Genomic DNA, 23,943 nt, shown 5'->3' with positions numbered 1-23,943 from the left:
GTAGGGTGAAATAGGGTTGTAAATGGTGTAGCCCAGCTCGGTAGGAACCTGAGGCTTGGCAGGGGGAGAAGGACGGCAGAGAACTCAGGTAGACTGGCAGTTAGCTGTGTGCAAGGATGGCGCTGAAAACGTGAGTCTCTTTCTCCATGTTTGCTGCCATGCTGCCGTTGAAAAGAAGAATTCCCACACCCAGTGCATTTTAAGTTTAGGAAACTGATATGGAAAGAGGTTTCCAGCCTGAGAAGGTGCTAATTCTATTAGAGGTTTCTATGAAAGCTTGTCTATTTTAAGCCCTGGAATCCCCAGATATGCCTTTAATAAAAGAGATTACTTACATAGGAGAGAGTGTGTGTTAATTAGGAGATAAGGACTTTAGGCTGGGCCTGGTGGCTCACATCTGTAATCTCAGCATTCAGGAGGTTGAGGCAGGAGAACAGCTTGGGCCCAGCAGTTTGGGACCAGCCCGGGCAACAATAGTGAGACCTCATTTCTACAAAAAAAAAAACTAGCCAGCAGTGGTGGTCTGCTTCTATAGTCCCAGATACTTGAGCCTGGGAGGTCAAGGTTGCAATGAGCTCTGATCCTGCCATTGCACTCCAGGCTGGGTGACAACTTGTGAGACTCTGTCTCAAGAAAAAAAAAAACCAAAAGCCCGGGAGCAGTGCTTCACGCCTGTAATCCCAGCACTTTGGGAGGTGGAGGTGGACGGATCACTTGAGGCCAGGAGTTTGAGACCAGCTTGGGCAACGTGGCAAAACTCCATCTCTACTAAAAATACAAAAATTAACCAAATGTAGTGGCACACGCCTGTAGTCCCAGCTACTCGGGAGGGCTGAGGTATAAGAAGCGCTTGAACCTGGGAGGTGGAGGTTGCAGTTAGCTGAGATTGCCCCACTGCACACCAGCCTGGGCAACAGAGTGAGATGCTGTCTTTAAGAAAAACAAAGAGGCCAGGTGTGGTGGCTCAGGCCTGTAATCCCGGCACTTTGAGAGGCCAAGGCAGGCAGATCACTTGAGGTCAGGAGTTCGAGACGAGTCTGGACAACATGGCGAAATTCATCTCTACAAAAAATACAAAAATTAACTGGGCATGGTGGTGGGCACCTGTAAGGCCAGCTACTCAGAGGGCTGAAGCATGAGAATCGCTTGAACTGGGGAGGCGGAGGTTGCAGTGAGCCCAGATTGCACCACTGCACTCCAGCCTGGGTGACAGAGCAAGACTCTGTCTCAAAAAAAAAAAAAAAAAGGTTGGGGTGTGGGAGAGAGAAGTACTTAAAAACACACATAGATAATAGGAGAAAGGTCCATGTATAAAACTGTAATAATGTTATCATTGTCAAGGTTTATGCTTAGTGTTGTATATCACAAACATAATGAATCAACTCCAAAGGCAGGGAGGTATGTTTTATTCACTGATGTACTCCAAACACCTAAAACAGTACCTAACACATAGTAGGTACTACTATTGAGTATAATAATAGGTGCTCAACATGTGTTAGTGGAATAAATAGTGGGGAAATTTCTGGCACTGGGAGTCAGGTGATTCAGATGCTAGTATTACCAGTAACTGGCAGAATACTTGTATGCCAATCATGGAACTTGATGCTAAGGCCCAGCTTAAACCTCCTTAAAGTGTAAATGACTTCTTCATTATGATGGTTACATTAGTGCTCTTTGAAACAGCACTAGAATAAGCAGGCTGGAACTAAAAATGAAATTTTACTCCCAAGAAGACATTTGGAGAAGGGAAAGGTGAGAAAAATGTAGTCGGGCTTGTTTCTTAGATATTTGCCTTTGAATTATGCCTTTAAACAACCAATTTAAGGCTGGGCACTGTGGTTTACGCCTGTAATCCCAGTACTTTGGGAGGCCAAGGTGGAAGGATCACTTGAGTTCAGGAGTTCAAGACCAGCCTGGCCAGCATGGCAAAACTCTGTCTCTACAAAAACATTAAAAAATTAGCTGGGCGTGGTGGTGTGGGCCTATAGTCCTAGCTACTCAGAAGGCTGAGTTGGGAGGATTGCTTAAGCCCAGGAGGCAGAGGTTGCAGTGAGCCAATATCAAGCCACTGCATTCTAGCCTGGGCAACAGAGCAAGACCCTGTCTTAAAAACAAAACAAAATAAAAACCTGATTAAGAATATTTTCTTTATTTTTAATTCTTTTTTTTTTTTTTTTTTTTTTTTTTTGAGACAGAGTCTTGCCTTATTGCCCAGTCTGGAGTGCAGTGGCACGATCTCAACTCACCACAGCCTCTGCCTCCCGGGTTCAAGTGATTTTCCTGCCTCAACCTCCTGAGTAGCTGGGACTACAGGCGTGTGTCACCATGCCTGGCTAATTTTTATATTTTTAGAGTAGAGATGAGGTTTCAGTATGTTGGCCAGGCTGGTCTCAAATTCCTGACCTCGTGATCCACCTGTCTTGGCCTCCCAAAGTGCTGGGATTACAGGTGTGAGCCACTGCGCCTGACCTATTTTTAATTCTTAGGATCTGAAACCTGGCTTCCTTGCTCCTTTACGTAGTAGTTCCTGCCCTTTGATTTGCTCTTTATATGAACATGTTGGCCAGGCGCTATAATCCCAGCACTCTGGGAGGCTGAGGCAGGTAGATCATGAGGTCAGGAGATCAAAACCATCCTGGTCAACAAGGTGAAACCCTGTCTCTACTAAAAATACAAAAATTGGCCGGGCGCGGTGGCTCAAGCCTGTAATCCCAGCACTTTGGGAGGCCGAGGCGGGTGGATCACAAGGTCGAGAGATCGAGACCATCCTGGTCAACATGGTGAAACCCCGTCTCTACTAAAAATACAAAAAATTCGCTGGGCATGGTGGCGCGTGCCTGCAATCCCAGCTACTCAGGAGGCTGAGGCAGGAGAATTGCCTGAACCCAGGAAGCAGAGGTTGCGGTGAGCCGAGATAGCGCCATTGCACTCCAGCCTGGGTAACAAGAGCAAAACTCCGTCTCAAAAAAAAAAAAAAAAAAAATTATCTGGGTGTGGTGGTGTGCACCGGTAGTACCAGCTACTTGGGAGGCTAAGGCAGGAGAATTTCTTGAACCCCAGAGGCGGAGGTTGCAGTGAGCTGAGATCATGCCACTGCACTCCAGCCTGGCAATAGAGTGAGACAATGTCTCAAAAAAGAAAAAAAAAAAATACCATGTAACAATTCATGTTATTAAGTATATCTTTTTCTAGTCTTGGATTAGGTTTAAAAAGTTTCCACTTTAGGCCCCTGTGCTGTGGCTCGCCTGTAATCCTAGCACTTTGGGAGGAGGCCAAGGGATGGATCACTTGAAGCCAGGAGTTCAGGACCAGCCTGGCCAACATGGTGAAACCCCATTTCTATTAAAAATACCAAAAAATTAGCCAGGCATAGTGGCACACCCCTGTCATCCCAGCTACTTGGGAGGCTGAGGAACGAGAATCTCTTTAACCTGGGAGGTAGAGGTTGCAGTGAGCCAAGATTGTCTAGCCTGGGCGACAAAGCAAGACTCTGTCTGAGAAAGAAAAGTTTCCACTTTGTTCACTATTTCTTTCTTTCTTTCTTTTTTTAAAGATGGGGTTTCACCATGTTGGTCAGGCTGGTTTTGAACTCCCAACCTCAGGTCATCTGCCCGCCTTGGCCTCCAAAGTGCTTGGGTTACAGGCATGAGCCACTACACCTGGCCTTGTTCACTATTTCTACTCTGTTCACTAGTAGCTTCCCAGAAAAGATTTGAGGTAGCAACACTAAAAACACACTAAGTCCATTTCTACATAGGATAAACTAAAGAGAAAAAGAAAAAGAACATGTGGAGAAAAGTGAAGATAATTATATCAGATAGGTTGGGATTGAGTGGGAGGGTTAAAAGTTAAAAAAAGAATTGTGCTTCTCCATTCTGGAAAGTCCCTCGCTTTTTTTTGTTTGTTTGTTTGTTTTATGTCCAAACTGTGTACACATTGGATTCTTCCCTACCTCTTTAGTCTGTCAGTCAGTCATCAGTTGGGACTTGAGTACACTACACCCTAAAGTCATGAGTTACTTAATGGGTAGTTGAGTTCACTACCTTTGGTGTGTTTTATTCTGTAACTCACCTACCCTAATAATCTGATTCAAAATAAACTAAAAAATCTATTTTTATTGGATGATATAAGCAGTCACTAAATACAGTACAGGATTAAACTTTGGGCTGACATAGTACAGAGCCAGTCAAGATAGGGCTCTGGCCTGTTGGGAGTTTGTTTTTACTCTTCTGAGCCGGCATTCTGGCTGGGCATAGTGGCTTACATCTGTAATCTCAATGCTTTGGGAGGCTAAGGGCAGGGGGATTGCTTCATGTCAGGAATTCAAGTCCAGCCTGGGAAACATAGCAAGATCTTGTCTCCACTAAAAATTTTAAAAATTAGCCAGGCATGGTGGCATGTGCTTGTAGTCCCAGCTACTAGGGAGGCTGGGACCAGAGGATCTCTTGAGGCTGGGAGGTCGAGGCTACAGAAAGCTATGATCATGCCATTGCACTCCAGCCTGGTCAGCACAGCGAGACCCTTTCTCAAAAAAAAGTATTAAAAAATTAAAAATTTTAAAAAATTAAACCAGCATTGTAAATCCTAGGAGCCAGCATTTTCCTCTGGGTCTCTTAAAAACTAATCTGTCTTCTCACATCAGCCTCCCAAGTAGCTGGGACTGGAGGCACACGCCACCACGCTCAACTCATTTTTGTCTTTTTTGTAGAAATGGGGGTCTCACCATGTTGCCCAGGCTGGTCTCAAACAACTGGGTCCAAGAGATCCACCTGCCTTGGCCTCCCGAAGTGTTGGGATTTCAGGCTTCAGCCACCATGCCTGTCCTAGATTTTAGATTTATTTTAAAAATTGTAAAGCTAGTATAGGGAGTTCCTATAAATCCACATCCAGTTTCCCCTATTAATAACATCTTATATTACTATACATGTAACATTTGTCACAGTTAATGAACTACTATTGATTATATTATTATACTTATTCTTAAGTCACTTGAGTTAAAAAAATAAAAAATTTAAAAAATTAAAAAAAAAAAAGGTGGAATTGCCTGCAGATTTTTCTTTCTTTTTTTTTTTTTTTTTTTTTGATTGAGACAGAGTCTCACTCTGTCGCCCAGGCTGGAGTACAGTGGTATGATCTCGGCTCACTATAACCTCTGCCTCCGTAACCTCTGCCTCCCAAGTTCAAGCAATTCTCCTGCCTGAGCCTCCTGAGTAGCTGGGATTACAGGCCCATCTCGGACTCTCAAAGTGCTGGGATTAAACGGGTGAGCCACTGCACCTGGCCCTCATTGTAATTTTCATCTGCATTTTTCCAGTGACTAATGGTATGGAACAACTTTCTATGTGCTCATTTGCCATTCCTGTTATCTTTTCTGGTGAAATATCTGTCCAAATTTCTGCTCACTTTTTATTGGTGGTTTATTTTACAGAGCTATAGGACTTGATTATATAAATTTTTTAATTTCTTGATCAAAACAGCATATGTTTTGGTGTTTATCTTCAATGTGTAAATGAACATGTTGAAAGGGTCGTAAGTACTAAGTACCTAAGTGGAATGTAAGTGCTGTTTTGCGTGTGTAAGCAACTAAGTAATAGATCTAGTAGAATTATAAAGTATTTTTTTTGCCCAACATGAATGAATTCATCTCTCCAAATCTGCTTGTTCTAGTGAATGCTGAGATATTTATTTGTTCACTTTCTTAAAAACTTTGAAATGATAATTGTTGGTTAGGATCCAGCTGCTGTGAAAACTCATCTTATGGCTGTGTTTCAGGCGTTTATTTTAATCATATCTGTCTGTTTCAAATAGTATTCTCATCTTTCTATGCACTCTGTGGGGACTGACCAACTGCCAAATAAACTTTTAGAGACATTGAAGACCCATAGAAAAGCCAAGTAAGATAAATATTGGCTCGTGGACAAATGAGAGTCAAATATCACTTTAACTGTAGAAGGAGGAAGTGTGGCTTACTTTACATTGTGATTGGTTAAAACTTAATGGCATTTTTGTGTATATGTATGTATTCCTCTGGCCAAATAAAACAGTTGAGTAAAACTAGAAATGGTGCCATTAATCATTGTATTATTATGATATGTTTAACTGTCATCTCTTGATAGTCGATAGATCATATTTCAGCTATAGCTCTTTAATTTAAAAAATATACATATTTTTGACTCTGCCTCCCAGTTTCAAGCAATTCTTCTGCCTCAGCCTCCCAAGTAATGGGATTTACAGGCATGTGCCACCACAACTGGCTAATTTTGTATTTTTAGTAGAGACCGGGTTTCTCCATGTTGGTCAGGCTGGTCTCAAACTCCCAACCTCAGGTGATCCACCCACCTTGGCCTCTCACAGTGCTGGATTACAGGTGTGAGCCACCATGCCTGGCCTTATTTATTTACTGTAGAGATGGTGTCTCACTTTGTTGCCCAGTCTGGTCTCAAAGTTCCAAAGTGTTGGAGTTATAGGCATGAGCCACTGAACCTGGCCTGATCATTTCATTTTCTTTTTCTTTTTCTTTGAGACAGGGTGTCACTCTGTTGCCCAGGCTGGAGTGAAGTAGTGAGATCTCAGTAGCTCACTGCAGCCTTGATCTCCTGGGCTCAAGTGATCCTCCTGCGTCAGCCTCTTGAGTAGGTAGAACTATAGGCACACACTACCATGCCCAGATGATGTTTTTGAATTTAAGTAGAAGTGAGGTCTCACTGTTACCCAGGCTTGTATCAAACTCCTGAGCGCAAGCTATCATCTCACCTTGGCCTCCCAAAGTGCTGAGATTATAGATGTGAGCCACTGCACCCAGCCTCTTTTCCTTTAAAAAATGATAACAACAACAAACTTTAAAATATACAGATAGGATCTCACTGTGTTGGCCAGTCTGATCTCAAACTCCTTGCCTCTTAGCAGTCCTCCCGCCTTGGCCTCCCATTGTGTTGGAATTACAGGCATGAACCACTACACAATGCCTGATCAGTTCTTTTTATTTTCTTTTCCTTTTGTTTTTGCTTTTGAGACAGGGTCTTTCTCTGTTGCTCAGGCTGGATGCAGTGGTGCGATCATGGCTCACTGCAGCCTCAATCTTCTGGGCTTAAGCGATCCTCTCACCTCAGGAAAAAAAAAAAATTTTTAGGAAAATTTTTAAAATAGGGTGTGAAACTTTAGTTTCTGTTTCACATTTTGGCTCTTTGTATTTCCTAGCAATGTTTTGTTTTGTTTTGTTTGAGGCAGAGTCTTACTCTTGTCGCCCAGACTGGAGTGCAATGGCATGATCTCGGCTCACTGCAACCTCTGTCTCCTGGGTTCAAGCAGTTCTCCTGCTTCAGCCTCCGAAGGAGCTGGGATTACAGGCGCACACCACTATGCCTGGATAATTTTTTTTTTTTTTTTTTTTTTTTTTTTTTTTTCAGTAGAGACAGGGTTTGACCATGTTGACTAGGCTCACCATGTTGACCAGGCTGATCTTGAACTCCTGACCTCCACCTCCCAAAGTGCTGGGTTTACAGGCATGAGCCACCGTGCCTGGCCAGCTCCTTGTAATGTTTTTAAAATTTTTTAATGTTAAATAGAACTAGTTATCTAAGACACGCAGGTAGTTATAGAGTAAAAGCATCCTCCTGTGGATTTTATTGAATTTTCACATGTATTTAGTGTTTGTTCTTTCTCTAAAATAATTGACAGCCCTGTTGGCTGAGCCTAGAAATTGTTTCAGAAAAGCATTATGGGCTGGATGCCATGGCACACACCTGTGACACCTGTAATCCCAGCACTTTGAGAGGCCGAGGCGGGTGGATCACTTGAGATCAGGAGTTCGAGACCAGCCTGGCCAACATGGTGAAACCTCGTCTCTACCACAAATACAAAAAAAATTGGCTGAGTATTCTGGTGTGTGCCTGTAATCCCAGCTACTTGGGAGGCTGAGGCAGGAGAATCGCTTGAACCCAGGAGGCAGAAGTTGCAGTGAGCCGAGATCGTGCCACTACACTCCAGATTGGGCAACAAATCTGTCTCAAAAAAGGAAAAAAAGCATCATGGGAAAATAGAATTTAGTAAAGTAAAGGCCTCTTCCCAATGGCATCAAGTATTATTGAGACCTAACTTAGACATGCAAAAATAGTGTAGGAGAGACCTTTAAGTTTTCCTGCCTTTGGGGAAAATCCTACTGAGGGTGTCAGGGTCTAACTTGCCACAGCAACTTGATGGAACCACTGTCTATTCTGTTTTGAAAAGCTGGACACCTGTTCTGCTGTTGTGTCTTGCCATTCTCCTGAAGAACAGAGGCACACCACAAAACCCAGTACTTCCCCTTGTGTTCTATGAGGTAGGTAAAGTATATTACAATACATACTGCTTTAAAATGTTGAGCCTTAATTCAAATACCAAGAAAGGGGGGATTTGCATTGTTATCAATTTTCATATGTCTTGCTGCTGACTTGGAGATAAAATTACGCTGCTGTCATATCCTACTTTTATTGCTAGGCATGTGGTAGATATAGGCAATTTGGCAGTATGATTTTGTAACATGGGTGGGTCTTTCCATGAAACCCTTGGATGCAAGTTGGTTCTTGCTGACCACTCTTCTTACTCAAAGTAAAGAGTAGAGTTCTGGCCAGGCGCATTGGCTCACATCTGTAATCCCAACACTTTGGGAGGCCAAGGCAGGCGGATCATGAGGTCAAGAGATCAAGACCATCCTGGCCATCATGCTGAAACCCTGTCTCTACTAAAAATAGAAAAATTAGCTGGGCATGGTGGCGTGCGCCTGTAATCCCAGCTACTCGGGAGGCTGAGGCAGGAGAGTTGCTTGAACCGAGGACTTGGAGGTTGCAGTGAGCTGAGATCGTGCCACTGCATGCAGCCTGGCAAAAGAGCAAGACTCTGTCTCAAAAAAAAAAAAAGAAAGACAAGAGTTCCATTTTCTTGGAAGTAATCCAAGTTCCTAGTACCTGTGGGAGAACTTCCTGAGTGCTAAATTAAAAACAAGTTACCACAGGAGGACAAAGGCTAAGCTTTTTGATAACTGGACCAGAAATTGCTAATGTGAAATTTTATTGTTGTTGTTTTGGGGTTTTGTTTTGTTTTGTTTTGTTTTTTGAGATGGAGCCTTGCTCAGTTGCAGTGGGCCGAGATCCCACCTCTTCACTCAGGTGCACACCACCACGCCCAGCTAATTTTTGTATTTTTAGTACAGACAGGGTTTCAGCATCTTGGGCAGGCTGGTCTTGAACTCCCTACCTTGTGATCCACCTTGGCCTCCCAAAGTGCTGGGATTACAGGTGTGATCCACGGTGCCTGGCCTTGTTGTGTTTTGTTTTGTTTGGTTTTGTTTTTTGAGACAAAGTCTCACTCTGCCACCCCAGCTGGAGTACAGTAGCATGGTCATGGCTCACTCACTGCAGCCCTGACCTCCTGGGCTCAAGCAATCCTCCCACATCAGCCTCTGAGTAGCTGGGACTACAGGTGCTTGCCAACACACCTGACTAATTTTTATATTTTCTGTAGAGACAGTGTTTCACCATGTTGCCCAAGCTGGGCCCAAACCCCTGGGCTCAAGTTGTGCTCCCACCTCAGCCTCCAAGTGTTGGGATTACAGGTGTAAGCCATAATGCCTAGCCTCTTTTTTTAAAATTGAAACTTTCTGTTGAACGCACACATTTGAGTTCATTAAATTTATATTTTGCCGGGCGCGGTGGCTCAAGCCTGTAATCCCAGCACTTTGGGAGGCCGAGGCGGGTGGATCATAAGGTCAAGAGATCGAGACCATCCTGGTCAACATGGTGAAACCCCGTCTCTACTAAAAATACAAAAAATTAGCTGGACATGGTGGCGCGTGCCTGTAATCCCAGCTACTCAGGAGGCTGAGGCAGGAGAATTGCCTGAACCCAGGAGGCGGAGGTTGCGGTGAGCCGATATCGCGCCATTGCACTCCAGCCTGGGTAACAAGAGCGAAACTCCGTCTCAAAAAAAAAAAAAAAAAAATTTATATTTTTATGAGTAAGTTTAATGAGAATGAAAGCACAATTGACCATTTTTTTTTATTTGAGGAGTGCTTCATTCCCAGGCAGTAAAATGCCATTTCTCATCTCTGTCTCTTTTTGATTACAGCAAGATGGAAATACCAAATCCCCCAACCTCCAAATGTATCACTTACTGGAAAAGAAAAGTGAAATCTGAATACATGCGACTTCGACAACTTAAACGACTTCAGGCAAATATGGGTGCAAAGGTAAAAAAAAATAATTCCCAAGTGAAAGTTTATATATTTCAATATACTGATCCAATGTAAAGGAGTTGGAATTTTTTTTTAACTTTTGTTTTGAAATCTTAACAGGGCTGGGCATGGTGGCTTACACTTGTAATCCCAGCACTTTGGGAGGCTGAGGCAGGTAGATCACCTGGGGTCAGGAGTTTGAGACCAGCCTGGCCAACATGGCAAAACCTGTCTCTACTAAAAATACAAAAATGAGCCAGGCCTTGTGTCACACACCTGTAATCCCAGCTACTCAGGAGTCTGAGGCAGGAGAATTGCTTGAACCCAAGAGGTGGAGATTGCAGTGAGCCGAGGTGATGTCACTGCACTCCAGCCTGGGTGATAGAGCAGGACTCCGTCTCAAAAAAAAAAAAAAAATCCAGGCACAGTGGTTAATGCCTGTAATCCCAGCACTTTGGGAGGCTGAGACGGGCAGATCACTTGAGGCCAGCAGTTTGAAACCAGCCTGGCCAATATGGTGAAACCCCATCTCTACCAAAAATACAAAAATTACCTGGGTGTGGTGGAGTTTGCCTGTAATCCCAGCTGCTTGGGAGGCTGAGGCAGGAGAATCACTTGAACCTGGGAGGCAGAGGTTGTGGTCAGCTGCCACTACTCTCCAGCCTGGGCAACAGAATGAGACTCTATCTCAAAAAAAATTTAATCAGTTAATTAAATCACGGTATATCTTAATCTTTCCCATGACTTTACTAGGCTCTGTATGTGGCAAATTTTGCCAAGGTTCAAGAAAAAACCCAGATCCTCAATGAAGAATGGAAGAAGCTTCGTGTCCAACCTGTTCAGTCGATGAAGCCTGTGAGTGGACACCCTTTTCTCAAAAAGGTACTTTGGGAAGTTTAAGCTCAGTCTTCCTCTCTTCTGTGGGCTTAAAGCTTTTTCATATATATATATATATATATATATATATATATATATTTTTTTTTTTTTTTCCTTCTTAATTTTCTTCTTCTTTTTATTTTTATTTTTTTATAGAGACAGGGTTTCCCAGTGTTGGCCAGGCTGGTCTCAAACTCCTGACCTCAGGTGATCCACCCGCCTTGGCCTCCCAAAGTGCTGGGACTACAGGCATGAGCCACCGAGCCCAGCCCAACTTTTTCCTATATTTGTGATGGAATAAGTAAGACAAGGTTTGGTGGCTTACACCAGTACTCCCAGCTATTTGGGAGGCTGAGGCGAGAAGATTGCTTGAGGTAAGGAGTTTGAGATCAGCCTGGGCAACATAGACCCTGTCTCTAAATTTTTTAAAAAATATTAGCCAGACATGGTGGTGTGCACATGTAGTCCCAGCTACTTGGGAGGCTAAGGCGGAAGGATTGCTTGAGCCCAGAAGTTCAAAGTTGAAATAAACTATTATTATACCACAACACTCCAGGCTGGGTGACAGAGCAAGACCCTGTCTCTAAAAACAAAAACAAAAAATTCCCTGCAACATGCATGAAAACAAAGGAAAGAAAATAAATAAGTAAGGTTAACAGATACAGCTATTTTAGTCAACTTTGAATAATTAAGATAGTAAATCTGCAGCTCCAAGAGTAATCTTGGGGCCAGGTGCAATGTCTCACAACTATAATCCCAGCACTTTGGGAGGCTAAGATGGCAAGATCACTTGAGGCTAGGAGTTAGAAACCAGCCTGGCCAACATAGTGAAATACCGTTTCTCCTAAAAATACAAAAGTTAGCCAGGTATGGTGGTGCACACCTATAATCCCAGCTACTTGGGAGGCTTAGGCCTGAGAATCTCTTGAACCTAGGAAGCAGAAGTTGCAGTGAGATCACACCACTGCACTCCAGCCTGGGAGAAAGAGTGAAACTCTGTCTCAAATAAATAAATAATAAAAGAGTGTTCCAGTTAAGAAACTTTGACTGGACATGGTGGCTCATGGCTATAATCCCAGCACTTTGGGAGGTTGTGGTGTGTGGATCACCTCAGGAGTTTGAGACCAGCCTGGCCAACATGGTGAAACCCCATCTCTACTAATAATACAAAAAAATTAGCCAGGCGTGTGGTGCACTTCTATCCTAGCTACTAGGGTGGCTGAGGCATGAGAATTGCTTGAATCAGTAGGTGGAGGTTGCCGTGAGCCAAGATTGTGCCGTTGCACTCCAGCCTGGGTGACGAGTGAAACACCGTCTCTGAAAGAAAAAAAAAAGAAACTTTCTGGAAAGAAATTATTATTATTATTATTTAGAGATAAGATCTCACTGTGTCACCCAGACTGGAGTATAGTGGCATGATCATAGCTTACTGCAACCTTCAACACCTGGGAAATAGATAATATTTTTAAAATATAAAAAGTAAATATTATCTAGGCATGGTAGTGCATGCCTATAATCCCAGCTACTCAGGAGGCTGAGTGGGGAGAACCACTTGAATCCAGGAGTTTGAGGCTACAGTAAGCTGTGATCTCCAGCCTGGGTGACAGGGTGAGACTCTGTCTCTTAAAAAAAAAAATTAAAAAAAGCAAATAGTGTATTGAGGGCAAATATCTTTGCTAAAGCAGAGTGTTACTAGAATTTCTATACCACTTTGCTTCTCCATGTACTATCTCTTATCACCTATGCAGCTAAGTTGATGTCCACTGTCCTAAAGTTTAGGTCTTCAGAAAACTTCTTCATCTCTTAGGACTTTTAGAGGCTCTTTACTGTTGTGTACAACTCAAGGAGAGACCAACAGTTTGAGTTGAAGTAAACATCAGTTGAGTATGGGAAGTACTGTGCTGAACTCTATAGAGGATACAAAGGTGAATAGGAGTCCCTGCTTTTGTCCAGGCATAGTGGCTCACAACTGTAATCTCAGCACTTTGAGAGGCCGAGGCAGGATGATTGCTTGAGTCCAGGAGTTGGAGACCAGTGTTGTCAACATAGCGAGACTCTGTCGTTACAAAAAGAAAAACAATTAGCTGGATGTAGTAGTACATGCCTGTAGTCCCAGCTACTCAGGAGGCTGAGGGTGGGAGGATGGCTTGAGCCTGGGATATAGAGGCTACAGTGAGCTGCGATTGTGCAGCTGCGCTCAGCCTGGGCAACAGAGTGAGATCCTGTCTCAAAAAAAAGAGTTCCTGCTTTCCACAAGTTTGCAGTCGAGGGATTCCTTTTAGGAGATGATGTTATAAAACCCTCAATTTATTAATTTGTTTAAAGTTTTTTTAATAATTTTAAATGCCATCTGAATTTTTAAATTTTAATGTATTAATTTGTAAGAACTAAAGGCTACTAGGATCATTTTTTTCTTTCTTTTTTTTTTCTTAAGACAGGGTCTGGCTTTGTCGCCCAGGCTGGAGTATAGTGGCTCACTCAACCTCCACCTCCCAGGTTCAAGTGATTCTCATGCTTCAGCCTCCCAAGTAGCTGGGATTACGGGTGTGCACCACCACGCCCAGCTAATTTTTGTATTATATTTTTGTAGAGATGCGGTTTTACCATGTTGGCCTGGCTGGTCTTGAACTGACCTCAAGTGATCTGCCTGTCTTGGCCTCCTAAAGTGCTGGGATTACAGGCGTGAGCCACTGTGCCCGGCCAATTTTGGAAGGAAATTACATTTCTCTCTTGGGTTATATGCCCATCTTTCCCTCTCCATGTCGTTGCTTGTATTTCAGTGTACCATAGAGAGCATTTTCCCTGGATTTGCAAGCCAACATATGTTAATGAGGTCACTGAACACAGTTGCATTGGTTCCCATCATGTATTCCTGGTCCCCTCTCCAGCAGAACTTTATGGTATGTATTGAAAGCACTGTGGTGGTTATTTAAACTGTATGATTATCTTATGTTGATATGCCAGAGCTCCTCTTAAGTTAAAGATTGTCCAAGTACTTAACAAAGCTTGGACATGCAGGGCAGAACAAGATTGTAGTTATTTATTCTAAACAGCATATATTGCAAGTTGTTCTAACCTGTCAGATTTTATGCTCTCTGATGTGTATTTTGGAATTGATGCTGGTTTTTTTTTTTTTTTTTTTTTGAGATGGAGTCTTGCTTTATCCCCCAGGCTGGAGTGCAATGGTGCGATCTCGGCTCACTGCAACCTCCACCTCCTGGGATCAAGTGATTCTCCTGCCTCAGCCTCCTGACTAGCTGAAATTACAGGTGCCTCCCAAAATGCTGGGATTACAGGCATGAGCCACCTTGCCCCGCAGATGCTGGTTCTTTTTTAAATGAATAAGATTGGGCAAGACTTCAATTTTCTCTTACTATCTTGGCCCAATATTATGTACAGTTAAATGCAGCCTAAATCAGACTCTTGAGGCTTGAGCAGGTTGTCTGCTGTGTCGATGGAGTAATCCTTTCTGAATTCTCTAAATGCAGGATGCTACAAAAACAACTGAAACAACAGTTGTGTACATAGTCTTTTCATTTGGACCTTTGTGCTGACTCCTACTAGGATTATTTGTGGTTTTGATAATCAGTCCTCTCTAAATACTGCCATTGCTTGTCATCTGCCCGGTGACAGATAGCAGTACTACTGGTTGGAATGAGGTCCAGGTTTATAGAAGGGAATCATCTCTTAGGATAAAACTTCAGAATAATTTTACTTGCTACTCGGGGGTTTTAGAATGACTGTATTCTCTGCTGAGCACCCCATTCCTTCAAAATTATTTACTATTGTTTATTGCCAGAAAATATCCATAGCCTGGGCTGCAGTTGACCTTAAATTCTCATTGAGTGTGATTGGCATGAGTTATAATCATAATTTTTTTTTATTATGGGAGAATCTTAGTCTGTTTTATAGGCTACCCATCAGCCTTATGGTTGCCCAGTTTATTTTGTAGTTAAATTGCAGATTATAATCTGAGAAGCTTTCTTTCTTTTTTTTCTTTGAGACAGAATCTTGCTCTGTCACCAGGCACCAGGCTGGAGTGCAGTGGTGGGATCTCGGCTCACTGCAACCTCCGCCTCCCGAGTTCAAGCAGTTCTCCTGCCTCAGCCTCCTGAGTAGCTGGGACTACAGGCGTGTGCCACCATGATCAGCTAATTTTTGTATTTTTTTTAGTAAAGACAGTATTTCACCATGTTGGCTAGGATGGTCTCGATCTATTTACCTTGTGATCCGCCTGCCTCGGCCTCCCAAAGTGCTGGGATTACAGGCGTGAGCCACTGCGACCAGCAGAAGCTTTCATTTTTATTTATCCATTTATCTCTCTACTTATGAAAACAGTTAGAAACTTTTTACACTGTTGTTTGGGTGATGTTTGTACCTATTTCATAAAGATGTTTACTGAATAAAATAAGATTATAGATGAAAGCACTGCAAAAAATATGCTGTCAAATTCTCGGTGTTGGTGAAAATATCATTGTGACTATCAAGCTAAACATTTGGTAGTTAATATTATCAACCAAACAGAACTTTTTTTCTAAGCGTGACATTACTCCTACCATTTGAGTTTTTGTTTGTTTGTTTGTTTGTTTGTTGTTTTGGAGATGGAGTCTTGCTCCGATGCCAGGCTGGAGTGCAGTGGTGTGATCTCGGCTCACTGCAGTCTCCGCCTCCTGGGTTCAAGCGATTCCCCTGCCTCAGCCTCCTGAGTAGCTGGGACTATAGTTGCATGCCACCACACCTGAGTAATTTTTTGTATTTTAGTGGAGGCGAGGTTTCACTGTGTTCGCCAGGATGGTCTCCATCTCCTGACCTTGTGATCCACCTGTCTTGGCCTCCCAAAGTGCTTGGATTACAGGTGTGAGCCACTGCTCCCAGCCCCATTTGAGATTGTTTTGGCAAAACAAAATGGACAGTTCAATTCAGAAAACTTTTGAACAAAGGCATTTTTTAGGAGACTCAAGCAGCAAACAAAGCTCAGCAAAGATTCTACTAAATAGGAAAGAGGAGCTGCATCGTGGCTTCATGGAATGAATTACATCCGATTTGATTTCAGGTAGAAGATGAAACGGTTTTGTGCAATATTCCCTACATGGGAGATGAAGTGAAAGAAGAAGATGAGACTTTTATTGAGGAGCTGATCAATAACTACGATGGGAAAGTCCATGGTGAAGAAGGTAGTGGTGCTGAACTCTGGGAGAAAATTTTGTTAAAATCAGTCCTCTTTGGCACCTCATCATCTTGCCATTTTGCTTTTATCTTCTGTCCCATGGAGTACGCACTAAAGAATATTTCAATGTCATCACATGGCTGGGAGTTAATTTTTTTATTTTTATTTTTTTAGAGACAGGGTCTCACTTGGTCACCCAAGCTGGAAGACAGTGGCACAATCATAGCTCATTGTAGACTTGACCTCCTAGGCTTAAGTGATTTTCCTGCTTCAGCCTCCTGGGTGGCTGGGACTACAGGCATACTCCACCACACCTGGCTAAATTTTAAATTTTTTTGTAGAAATGGAGTCTTACCACATTGCCCAGGCTGGTCTTAAACTCCTGGCCTCAAGCAGTCTTCCCACGTTGGCCTCCCAAAGCTGTGGGATTACAGGCGTGAGCCACCAGCCTGGCCCAAAATACCCTAGTATTTTGATTATTTCCTTTTTTGCTTTTTGTTTTTTATTACCCTAGTTATTGCTGATTCCAGCAGCAGAAACAGAAATAAAAATTATTTAAAGTACTCTAGTTAAATTTTAAATGGAGTTGGGGCATGAAAGGATTATATAGTAATCAGTGGCTGGAGAGAAAGTTTATTATATAAATAAGTTTAATCTTAGAACTTAGGAGTTTTCCATAAGTACATCCAAGACCGTTTTGTTCTTTCTCTTTCTCTGAGAATGGTAACGAGCCTCTCCGTCATATTTCTTTGATCCAGGTATCCCCTGGATCTCCCAGAAGTTGGTTTTAATAATCTGAATTTCCTAAAAGCAAATTGTTTGGATTTAGTTGTAATTCTAGAAAAGTCTGTTCATGTCTAAGAAATGGAAGGAGAGACTCCCCATCAATTTGTAAACCAACAGCATCACCTGCTGTTTTGACAATTGTGGGGGCTGTTGTGATGCTGTTGAACTACATTATTTGTCCTCAGCGCCTCCTGGTGTTCAAAACTTATATTGTAGTAGATCTCCATAAAGTACAATTTTAGGAAAAAGTGCTGTCTTTTGATTTAGAGATGTCATTACTGACCCATCAGCTGCAAAGCCAAGAGAATTTTCATTTTGTTTTCTTTTTCTTTGCCCTACTGGAGATTGTTTGACACTTTTGTGAGATTTTGAACCGTAAATTCAGAGTTGACTTGTCACTGAGATGTGAAGTTCTTCAGTAAGAAAAAAGCCTATAACTGTATTCTTACTCTAGCCAGCTGAACCATTGCATGTGTAGGAGCCAGTCAAATGACTGTAACTTCCAGAAATCCCATATAAAAATGTACACCTGTTACTTATCTGGGCCTCTGGAGTGAGTACAAGAAAACCTGCCTAGGAGGACTCATGGAATGCAAAGTGATCACTGCTCATCCTTCTAATCCTTTTGCTTCAGAGATGATCCCTGGATCTGTCCTGATTAGTGATGCTGTTTTTCTGGAGTTGGTAGATGCCCTGAATCAGTACTCAGATGAGGAGGAGGAAGGGCACAATGATACCTCAGATGGAAAGCAGGATGACAGCAAAGAAGATCTGCCAGTAACAAGAAAGAGAAAGCGACATGCTATTGAAGGTATATAGCATGGGCTCCCTTATTCTGTTTTTAAAGTGATGGTGATAGGGAAGAAGGAAGAATGGAAAGGTTTGTTGCCTATTAAAGGCTGCTGGTGCTTCTTGTTGGTTTACTTAAAAGGAGACAACGATCATTAACTGATAGCTTCAGATAGCTGTGACTTAGGTGAAGAATAAAGCAGCAGAACTGATAGAATAATCATTGTTATTCATTTCTAATTATATGTGTTATGTGAAATGGGGATCATGCATATATATATATATATATATATATATATATATATTCAATTTTGTATCCCTTTTTACTCTTATGAACACTTTTCCATGTCACTAATGTTTAATTAATTTAAAATTTAATAGTTTAATTATACTCTATGTTATTTAATTATACTATATGTCCAGGGACATAGTGTATTTTCTCTTACTATATTATAATTATAGTATCAGTCAGTTCTTCAGCATCTACTTTATGATAAGATTCTTCTATGTTCAGATCTCTCCATGAACACTCTTTTCGCTTCCAAATTCTTATTTTTATTTTTTAAATTTATTATTTATTATTTTTTTGAGACAGAGTCTTGCTCTGTCACCCAGGGTGGAGTGCAGTGGCACAATCTCGGGTCACTGCAACCTCTGCCTCCCCAGTTCAAATGATTCTTGTGCGTCAGCCTTCCAAGTAACTGGGACTACAGGCATGCACCAACATGCCCAGCTAAGTTTTGTATTTTTAGTAGAGTTGGGGTTTCACCATGCTGGCCAGGCTGGTCTCAGACTCCTGGCCTCAAGTGATTCACTCCCCTCGGCCTCCCAAAGTACTGACTGGGATTACAGGTGTGAGCCACCTCATATCCAGATTCTAATTGGGACTGCGGATTTTATTGTTAATATGTAGACTCTAACTTCCTTATTTACTTGTAGCCTGTATCATTTACTTGTAGCCTGTATCAGTTAAGCCCAGATAGCACTGATGTTTATGTAACTCCAAACAATCAGTGGTTAGGTTAACAAAGCAGCTTTAATCAAAATGCTATGACAAAGGGAAAAAAGATCACACAGCTTTGTTTGCATGTTCTGATAATCACACTCAGGCACTTTTTATCATTTTCAATTTAGGCAACAAAAAGAGTTCCAAGAAACAGTTCCCCAATGACATGATCTTCAGTGCAATTGCCTCAATGTTCCCTGAGAATGGTGTCCCAGATGACATGAAGGAGAGGTAGGGAAAGCTGTCCCACTTAGGCTGTATACCGAGTGCTTAGATAAAACCTTTATTCCCTGCTAATTTTTGGTTAGTAAAAAACTTTGTTTATGGTAAGTGCATTATGATTTGCCCATACTTTGATTATTTCTTGCTTACTCAATTACATCTAAATGCCCCTTTGCTATATTAAGGGTCATTGTATACTGGCTTTTGAGTAAGTCTGACCAGAGAACTTTTACTCTGCCACTTTTCTGGAGAGTTACACCAGCACCATCTTATCAAATCTTTCCCTCCCTTTATTTTCCAACATTTGCCCAACCCAGCATAATTACAATGGTACACCACTTTTGTTATCTACCATTCTCTTATCAACCAGACCTATAAAAAACACCCATCTTCCCTTAGCAGACCGTAGGTAGGCTACTGTCAGTACCCAGTCTGTATTTCCTTGGTGGAGGCAGTCCCTCGGAGGAACTCTCATCTCTCTTTTCTTAAATAGGTATCGAGAGCTAACAGAGATGTCAGACCCCAATGCACTTCCCCCTCAGTGCACACCCAACATCGATGGCCCCAATGCCAAGTCTGTGCAGCGGGAGCAATCTCTGCACTCCTTCCACACACTTTTTTGCCGGCGCTGCTTTAAATACGACTGCTTCCTTCACCGTGAGTGGGGCTACTCTGTTTGAAATGCTCTCCTCTCTTCCATCCCCAGCCATCGTTTCCTTCTCTTTGTTCTGTTTCGTATAGAGTTCCTGGCTTCTGAGCTAATGTTTTATAAAGGGCCAGTTCTACTTTCCCTTGTTCAATGATAGTGCAACATGCTTTGCATGATAGGGACAGACTAACTAGCAACATATCTGTTCCTCAGTACCTCCTAGCTTTGAAAGCATTGTGTTGATGTCAGAAATTACTACATTTTATGCACCCTGATGGTACCTGTTTATATCGAATTCTGACTCTTAAAATAGCTCCCTAATTCAATTTTCTTCCTCCCCATCTTGTCAAGTGGATGGACCACTGGAAACAAGACAGTTTTTGTTTTCCAGCTTTTCATGCCACCCCTAATGTATATAAACGCAAGAATAAAGAAATCAAGATTGAACCAGAACCATGTGGCACAGACTGCTTCCTTTTGCTGGTATGTTCTTAAGCTGTTCTGGCATTGTTAACTTTGTTGAAGATTGAGCAGGAAATGGTCCTCAACTTTCTGCCTCTGGGAACACAAGCCAAGTGAGCCAGTACATAGTACTCTGGGGGTCATATAGCACAAATAAAACATGGCTTTTGCTCTTAAGGAGCTCCCCAGTTACTGTGGGACTGCTCTTAAGGAACTCCCCAGACATGATAGGACCCTAAAGTTAGTCTGATGGAGTGCAGATTCAAAGATCATTAAAGGCTTGCCTGTGCTAAGTACTCTCTGCTTAGATTTCAGAGCCTAAAACCGTATTGTTAGAATTGGAGCAAAGTATGTGCTGGGGGGGTGGGTACGCACTCTAGTTTCTTTGCTGTCTTCTTTTTTTTTTTGAGACGGAGTTTCACTCTTGTTACCCAGGCTGGAGTGCAATGGCGCGATCTCGGCTCACCGCAACCTCCGCCTCCTGGGTTCATGCAATTCTCCTGCCTCAGCCACCTGAGTAGCTGGGATTACAGGCACGCGCCACCATGCCCAGCTAATTTTTTTGTATTTTTAGTAGAGACGGGGTTTCACCATGTTGACCAGGATGGTCTCGATCTCTTGACCTCGTGATCCACCCGCCTCGGCCTCCCAAAGTGCTGGGATTACAGGCTTGAGCCACCGCGCTCGACCTGCTGTCTTCTTAAAATGCATGTAACTATGAGAGGAATAGCATGTGACGATGCTGATGTCTTGTTGTGATCAACCAGATGGACTCTTCCCTGATGGGCAGACCTTATGAAGCAGCATAAATGGTCTGGCATAGCTGCAGGGAGGCAGTATACTGAGAGCTAGAAAGAAATAGATCAGCTGGACTTGCCAAAGACACAGTTTGGCTCTCTACATAACAGGATGAGCCTAGGCGATGAATAAAATACCTTGATAAAATTTCTGCTACCTATTAAAATTATATAGGTAGCCAAGTGCTTTTGGAACCATCTTCAGTGGGATAATAGATGGAAAGATGGTAGAGAATGCTATTGGGGATGCCTGTGGAAAATGGGTCAAATTGTAAAAGCAAAAGAATTTTTTTTTTTTTTTGAGATGGAGTTTTGCTCTTGTTACCCAGGCTGGTGTGCAATGGCGCGATCTCGGCTCACCACAACTTCCGCCTCCTGGGTTCAGGCAATTCTCCTGCCTCAGCCTCCTGAGTAGCTGGGATTACAGGCACGTGCCACCATGCCCAGCTAATTTTTTTTGTATTTTTAGTAGAGACGGGGTTTCACCATGTTGACCAGGATGGTCTCGATCTCTTGACCTCGTGATCCACCTGCCTCGGCCTCCCAAAGTGCTGGGATTACAGGCTTAAGCCACTGTGCCCGGCCCGTAAAGCAAAAGAATTTTTATTGGGTTTATTTTTTCTCTAATGTGTATGGACTTCTTCCTATGTGCCAAGTACCATGGTAGGCCCTTAACATACCTTGTCTTATTTTCATCCTATAACAGTATCATGAGGTAGAGGAAACTATGGATTACAGAAGTTAATATATTTTGCCTAAAGTTTGTTGATAAGTCAGTGGTGTGGCAGTGATGAAATTCAAGCCCTGGTCTAACTCCACAGGTCATACTTTTAAAATTATGCCATGTTGGCTGGGCGTGGTGGGGTTCACGCCTGTAATCCCAGCACTTTGGGATGCCAAGGCGGGTAGTTCACAAGGTCATCAGTTCAAGACCAGGCTGGCCAAGATGGTGAAATCCCATCTCTACTAAAAATACAAAAATTAGCCGGGCGTGGTGGTGCATGCCTGTTATCCCAGCTACTCAGGAGGCTAAGGCAAATAATTGCTTGAACCTGGGAGGTAGAGGTTGCAGTGAGCTTAGTTCATGCCACTGCATTCCAGCCTGGGCGACAGAGTGAGACTCCATCTCAAAAAAAAAAAGCAAAAAACAATTACTCCATGATTTTTGGCCACGTGTGGTAGCTCACGCCTGTAATCCCAGTGCTATGGGAGGCCGAGGCAGGTGACCAGCCTGGTCAACATGGTGAAACCCTGTCTCCACTAAAAATACAAAATTAGCTGGGTGTGGTGGTGCATGCCTGTAGTCCCAGCTACTTGGGAGGCTGAGTCAGGAGAATTGCTTGAAACCAGGAGGTGGAGGCTACAGTGAGCTGAGATCGCCCCACTGCACTCCAGCCTGAGTGAGACAGCAAAACTCCATCTCAAAAAATATTAAGAATAAAATGAAATTACTCCACGCTTTAAAAAATATACCAGGAGCAGTGGCGCGTGCCTGTAGTCCCAGCTACTCGGGAGGCTGAGGTGGGAGGATCGCTTGAGTCCAGCAGTTCTGGGCTGTAGTGTGCTATGCCAATTAGGTGTTTGCACTAAGTTCAGCATACGGTGACCTTTCAGGAGTTGGGGACCACTAGGTTGCTTAAGGAAGGGTGAACCGGCCCAGGTTGGAAACAGAGCAGGTCAAAACTCCTGTGCTGATCAGTAGTGGGATCGTGCCTGTCAATAGCCACTGCACTCCAGCCTGGGCAACATGGCAAGACCTCGTCTCTTAAAAAACAAAAAACAAAAAAACTCCTATATATATATATAAACACACACACACACACACATACATACATACATACATACATACACATACATACATACATACACCATGCTTTGAAAACATACCAGCATTTATATAAGTCAAAAGGGCATTGCCCTTCTCATAGGAGTCACTCTGATACCCTGTACATGTATTACAAAGATACTGCCAATGCCTGAAATGTATGTATGTTTAGCTTACAGAGATAATGTATGCACAGTTTTTCTTTCATTGCTTTTTAGGTTTGAGTACATATTTAAATATAATGTTGGACTAGTTTCTCCCAACTGTTTGTTAAGAACATTATGAGGTCTGGGTGCAGTGGCTCATGCATGTAATCCCAGCACTTTGGGAGGCCGAGGTGGGCAGATCACCTGAGGTCGGGAGTTTGAGACCAACCTGACCAACATGGAGAAACCCCATCTTTACTAAAAATACAAACTTAGCCGGGCATGGTGGCGCATGCCTGTAATCTCAGCTACTCAGGAGGCTGAGGCAGGAGAATCACTTGAACCCAGGAGGCGGAGGTTACAGTGAGCCAAGATTGCACCACTGCACTTTAGCCTGTGTGACAAGAGCAAAACTCTGTCTCAAAGGAGGGGGAAAAAAAAGAACATTTTCAGTCACACAGAGAAGTTGAAAGATATCTTCTTCCTGGATTTGATTACATTTTTTTCTATATCTGCTTTTTCCATATATTATGTATGTATATCTTTTGCTGAACCATTTGATAATAAGTTGCAGACATTGTGATGCTCATTTGGTAAATGTTTCAGCATAACAACATTATCTTACATAAGCACATTATTACACATTGGACAATTAACAAGAATTATATAGTATACTATTCATTCTATTAATATATTTAAATTTTTTTAGCTGTACTAAGAATCGCTATTTTTGTCTTTTGTTTTGTTTCCAAACCAGGATCATCCACTCAGGTATCATATTTGGTTATTATATCTCTTTCTCTCTTGTCGAAATTCAATTCCAAAAAAAATGGAATGCAATGGTGCGATCCCGACTCACTGAAGCCTCCGCCCCCCAGGTTCAAACGATTCTCCTGCCTCAGCATCCAGAGTAGCTGGGATTACAGGCATGCACCAAGACACCTGGCTAATTTTTGTATTTTTAATGGAGATGGGGTTTCATCATGTTGGTCAGGCTGGTCTCGAATTCCT

General features: G+C 42.6%; 1 protein-coding gene across 6 annotated transcripts in view; it reads left to right on the top strand.

Moving 5' to 3' along the window:
• The window catches only part of EZH1 (enhancer of zeste 1 polycomb repressive complex 2 subunit), a 54,518-nt gene that overhangs the window by 5,377 nt on the left and 25,198 nt on the right, over positions 1-23,943 (top strand). For 3 of the 6 annotated variants that reach the window (XM_010330595.3, XM_074388745.1, XM_010330594.2), the window contains exons 2-10: positions 8,227-8,317; positions 10,102-10,222; positions 10,961-11,089; positions 13,864-13,983; positions 16,137-16,257; positions 17,671-17,847; positions 18,960-19,062; positions 19,547-19,710; positions 20,094-20,185. In XM_010330595.3, the coding sequence (XP_010328897.1) occupies positions 8,313-8,317; positions 10,102-10,222; positions 10,961-11,089; positions 13,864-13,983; positions 16,137-16,257; positions 17,671-17,847; positions 18,960-19,062; positions 19,547-19,710; positions 20,094-20,185 (1,032 nt within the window). In that variant the 5' untranslated portion in view covers positions 8,227-8,312. Of the gene's footprint in view, positions 1-5,093; positions 5,264-8,226; positions 8,318-10,101; positions 10,223-10,960; positions 11,090-13,863; positions 13,984-16,136; positions 16,258-17,670; positions 17,848-18,959; positions 19,063-19,546; positions 19,711-20,093; positions 20,186-23,943 lie in introns of all 6 variants that reach the window. The other 3 variants (XM_074388744.1, XM_010330596.2, XM_010330597.2) reach the window with 3 other exon arrangements.

This window comes from Saimiri boliviensis, chromosome 17 (assembly GCF_048565385.1).
Source record: "Saimiri boliviensis isolate mSaiBol1 chromosome 17, mSaiBol1.pri, whole genome shotgun sequence".
In the NCBI taxonomy this organism is placed as follows: domain Eukaryota; kingdom Metazoa; phylum Chordata; class Mammalia; order Primates; family Cebidae; genus Saimiri; species Saimiri boliviensis.
The sequence above is the reverse complement of the archived record's forward strand: the minus strand, read 5'-3'. Positions and strand labels throughout refer to the sequence as shown.